This window comes from Dipodomys ordii, unplaced genomic scaffold (assembly GCF_000151885.1).
Source record: "Dipodomys ordii isolate 6190 unplaced genomic scaffold, Dord_2.0 Scaffold44, whole genome shotgun sequence".
Lineage (NCBI taxonomy): Eukaryota > Metazoa > Chordata > Mammalia > Rodentia > Heteromyidae > Dipodomys > Dipodomys ordii.
This window is the reverse complement of record NW_012267260.1, coordinates 5,795,205-5,800,446: the sequence shown is the minus strand read 5'-3', so window position 1 is coordinate 5,800,446 and position 5,242 is coordinate 5,795,205. Positions and strand designations below refer to the sequence as shown.

The window sequence follows — 5,242 nt, the reverse complement described above, 5'->3', positions numbered from 1 at the left end:
TGAGGCCCGGGATTGGACAGAAGTAGCCCGTGAGGCCCGGGATTGGACAGAAGTAGCCCGTGAGGCCCGGGATTGGACAGAAGTAGCCCGTGAGGTCTGGAATTGGACAGAAGTAGTCTGTGAGGTCCGGGCTATCTGCTCCTTCCAGGCATCAGAAAGCAAAGAGGCAGAGAGACCGCAGCACTGTCCTCACCTTGTCATGGCAATGGCGGGCTCTGCATTTCCACAGCCCTCGGAGAAGCACCCGGCACCCCACTCTATACTCTAGGCTGATGTTGGACACTTCTGGTGCTGGCATTGCTATCGTTATTAAACTAAATGGATTTCTAGGTTTTGAAGGCCAGGATGAAATCATTTTTCAGTTGTCTCCAGACACACCTGCACACCTGCAGTTGGGCAAACATTTCATAGTGGTCATTTCTCTGTTCTCTTTAGAGACCAGAGGGTTACCAACATCCTGTTAAGCAGACCCTTCTCTATCCATGTTCCTCACAGATGCAGGGCAGCTCACAGGAGCCCTCTTTCAGCTTTACCTGACTCAAGACTTTCTGTAGTCCCATGGGGTCAAGAAAGGCAACTCCTGGGCATGTACAGGAGGGGAAACATGGAAGAGAAATGAACCTTAGTGACTTTTAAGTGATGGCTGCTATGAAGATCCCAGTTCTAAATATTTATACTTCAAGCAGTAGCTCACAAACAGCAATCTGCCTTTCTTGGTTTGAGACGCCAACGTCACCCCGCCCTAATACTCCTTTGTGTTCTGTGAGCAAATCCCAGCTGTCTAGACCACCGTGAGTCCCATGAAGTATGTGCACACTCCTCACAAGAGCAGCAAATCAACATATCTGACCCCTGAATGTGGCCTAGCTGAAAATGGGGGTGAATCCATGGTCCTCACAAAGCTATCCAGAAAATGCACCTGAGACTTCAGAACTGAGACCCTCCAAGGGTAGCATAAGCAAGTATACAGAGTATTTATCACATTGCTCAACCACAAGGGACATAATCAGGAGACCACATTCTATGGTGTTACCTAGTAGTGCCCCAAATCTCTGAAACCCCAGAAGGGGAAAGGAAAAGTGAGGCTTGTGCATGTGGGAAAAATGGGGAAGAGATTGCTGTGAGATTTAGGTATGAGAGACAGCAAGCGCTTCTGTTCTTACCCAACTAAGAAGATTAAAATAATTACAAAGACAGGCCGAACTCGAATCCACCATTCTCCAGATACAAGGATTCAAAAAGAAGTTATGCCATAACAGAAAGACCTCTGCCCAAACTATGCACACACGCCATCACCTACTCTCCCTCCCCACCCCCCATGAACCCCAGAGACAAGGGCTAAGCCTCACTCCCCTACACCATAACATTCTAGGCTGAGGAATATATCATCCCAAGGCCAAACATAAAAGCAATGATCACTGTTACTATTCACCCACAGGAAAATACAACGAATTTAGGAGATGGTTTTTGCTTCTTTCTCCCTTGCTAAAACAAAATTCCTCCTCAACTTAACATAGTGCCTCAAATGTCCCACTTATGCAAAGATAAACATCTTTGGTTCATGTCACTCAGATTCATGAAATCTCTATCCTGGGAATAGCATATTCTCAGAGAATGACCTACCAGTATATTTATTAAGATAGGGGGAAAAAACTGAAGAAGCCTGTATTAGTTAGCTTGTTACTGTATATCAAATGCCTGTGATAACCAACTGATAAAGAGAAAAGGGTTATCGGGCTTAGAGTTTTGCAAGTTCATCCCTGTTGGTTCGATCGGCAGCACAACATGGCAGACGTACAAAGGGAAGAAAAAGAACCTAGCACCCTATCACCCTCTTCACGAACATGGCTTCAATGATCCAAAAACCCATCAAAAGGGCCCCACGTTTTCACCGTTCCACAAGGTCTCAATAGCACTACTCTGAAGAGCAAGTGTTTCACACACGGACCTTTGGGAGAGAGATCCTATCCAAATGATTCCTCAAGCACAGGGAAGACTGAGGTGCCATCAATCATAAAGAAAAGTATGTAGCTGTGCAAATGAAGTGTTACCAAGATCCACAAAGACGTTTTCCTTAGAGTCCCAAAGATCATAGCACCCTTGCTCTACCAACCCATCTGGTATCCTGTTACCTTCTGATCTTTAACACTTTAGCTATCATTTAGCCAAAGATGAATCATTATCAGGTTATTTAATATCCTACAAACTCTCTGTAAGGGGAAGCTAGAAGACTGGATCCAGGGAAAAAAGACTTTCCATCCCATTCCATCCATTTTAATACATGGTTCTTGGCGAGTAACTAAGGTTAGCTTCCTGGCAATAAAAGTAGTTATCTAAATTCTTTGAGACTGGTTCTATTGGATTACATCCTGTTTACCATGCCTCAATCTGTCAGCTAGTTCATAAGACCAAATACGACCTCTCAAAGCTGCAATTTCTCAACTTTGTATACAACCTAGCTGAAAATATCTGACAATCCATGATCCAGTCACTGATTAGAAGATCAAAAACCTCCTCTTCTATGTCCTCAATTCTGGTTTAATTGGTCCACCAATCTTGAGAAGCACGCAGAGCAAATTCCTAAGTCTTGTTGATTCAGAAGGTAGAAGAACTTATTACTCACGGTATTAATTTAAAAAAATAGAACGCAAAAAATAATCTCAGTCAATTGCCAGGAGAAATCCTCTAATTGTGAGAAATAAGGAAGGGGATGAGGAGAAAACTTGGGCCCTGGTTTTACAGTTGATGGCAAGTATATTACAGCATTTCCTCTGGAAATGATAATCTGTTTATGATCCTAGAACTAAATTCTCATGTCCTTCCTTCCTGCCATGTGTGATTTTCTCATTTTAAATACTCTGGTAGTCACAGCCCTAAAGTTTCTATTCCAAGACAATTTATTGCATTTCAGATTACTTTTAGCCCAATATTTGAATTGTTCAACTCCAAAAATAATATTGTCATAAAACATGTTTAAATGGCTCAAAATGATATCAAATCTTCTGGGTTGTTATGTTCTGTGGCAATGAGGTGTGTTTACAAAATCAGTAAGATCTAGCTAAATTGTGATTAGTCACCAAAGGGTACTCAATGTAAGCCAACTAGCCATCAGCTAAAGTTTATAAAAACAACAATCCTAAACCCTATGTTTACATCTTAGACCGAGCCACCTACTTTAGTTTAACAAAACAAAAGTTCCTCTTCCCCTAAAAAATACCTTTCTCAACCCGCAGATGGCTCAGGCCTGTAATCCTAGCTACTCAGGAGGCTGAGATCTGAGGATGGTGGTTCAAAGCCAGCCTGGGCAGGGAAGTCCGTGAGAGTCTTATCTCCAATAAACCACTAGAAAACTAGACGTGGTACTGTGGTTCAAGCGGCAGAGCGCTCACCTTGAGCTGAAGAGCGTAGGGACAGTGCCCAGGCCCAGAGTTCAAGCCCCACGACTGACCAAAACAAAACAAAACAAAAAAAAAACCTTCCATATTTTAAATGACATAAAATACCTTTTATGTTTTAAATGACATAATATTAGATATTTATGAGGAATCCACATGCACAAACAAAGGTTGGATCATTCACATATCAAACTTAGAAGGTCAGAAATCTCTAAATCACTTTTTAAAAGATGAAAAACATAGAATTTTTATGGTAGTTGCCAAGCACATTTACTACTGAGTCAAGTGTGTTTCTTAAAATGAAAATGTCTAAAATGCTTGCGCATAGACAACCTCATTCCCCACTCAAGTCAAACCAAGGAGCCACCACGGTGTGAATTCCCACCACTCACAGATGCCACCTGCCACAGTGTCTGTGAGCAGTTCAGGTTATCTCAAGCCTACGTGCTTTCTCCAGAAACCGCAGGGGACTGGGTCACAACTCCAGGAACCATTTTTTTAGAACAATCATCAAACTGAACGAGGGGGAAGGGCTCGAATGCTTGTGTGATTTAGAGCAAGCCAAGTTGTGTTTTTGGCAAAATGGGGGAAAGGGAACTTCTACAAGTTTTAACCGTGGGCTCCTTGGCCCAAGGCGCATTCCTTAGGAACTACATTTCTGACACCATTTGTGGACCTACAAGCCAAAGAGCACTAGACTGGCTGCAACCTTTGAGGCAGAACACCAAAGCTTGCTTATAATGGAACAGATTTTTCTTATTTTGCTAACCTGTGCACCACACAGTGCCAAAAGAACATTCCCAAACACTTCAGCCATCTCAAATGAACAAGGCCAGCACGCCGAGATCACGCCTCTTCTCTCCCTAGGTTGTCATTTCTCCCCATATTTTGGGAGCAGACCCGTCTTCTTACCTTGCTTTCTTCTCCTTCAAACACAGATTGGTGGACGTTGCACGCGAATAGCGCATTGGGCAGATCGTTGAAGTCAGTGATTGCTTGGAAGGCCTCTTCTGCAAAGCACCGCGTGACAGCCCAGTCTCTGTCTATGCAGCAGAGTAAGAGAAGGCCTCCATCTTCAGGGGTGTACCCCTGCTGCCCTGGGCTCCTCATTCCGATGAAGAATGATTCTCCCCTCATTCCTGAGAACACAAAGGATAAGATAGATAGATGAGAGGATAGAACAGATTTCTTAAAATTCAGCTTTCAAGTCACAGTTCTAGACTGTCTGGGGCTAGGCGGATGAATATGAATAGGAGAGGCTGGAGGTACTAGTAGAGAGAAGACACAGGTCGTTCACATTATTCCCTTGATCTTAGTTTTATCTGAGTTCCCCATGTTACTCTGTTGCTAAATAAGAATACAGCCAGTGAGAACTGTGGTCAAAACCAGAACCATGTCAAACAAAACCCACAACTCAGATGACAGCTGGGGGATGACCACCACCCCTAATATTAAAGCTCTCTCATATTGAGAACTGGAGTGTCCTAAAATCTTTACATGCCTTAACACACCTATGTATCCTCCACTATAATCCACCAGATGGGTCTCAATGTTATTTCTATTTTATGGGTATGAAAACAAAGGAACAAAGACAGCAATATCTTTTACAGTCAGTTAATGACAAAATGGTAGGGGTAGGATTACAATATGGAACCAAAGATGTCTCCTATTAGTCAAAGGAGTTGGGTGTCAGTCGCTTGGGCCTGTAATCCTCTGTAATCCTCGCTACTCGAGGCTTAGACTTGCAAGATCAACATTTGAAAACAGCTTCAACATAGACATCCAAGAAGCACTATCTCCAAAGATAACCCGCGAAAGGCTAGCTGGAAGCATAGCTCAAGTGGTAA

The 5,242-nt window shown here is 43.1% G+C and overlaps 1 protein-coding gene across 1 annotated transcript in view; it reads right to left on the bottom strand.

Moving 5' to 3' along the window:
• Rcan2 (regulator of calcineurin 2) overlaps positions 1-4,532 on the bottom strand; it is a 130,615-nt gene extending 126,083 nt beyond the window's left edge. The window contains exon 1 of the mRNA XM_013019053.1: positions 4,308-4,532. Coding sequence (XP_012874507.1) covers positions 4,308-4,532 — 225 coding nt within the window. The remainder of the gene's footprint in view (positions 1-4,307) is intronic.
• Between the last annotated feature and the right edge of the window lie 710 nt (positions 4,533-5,242).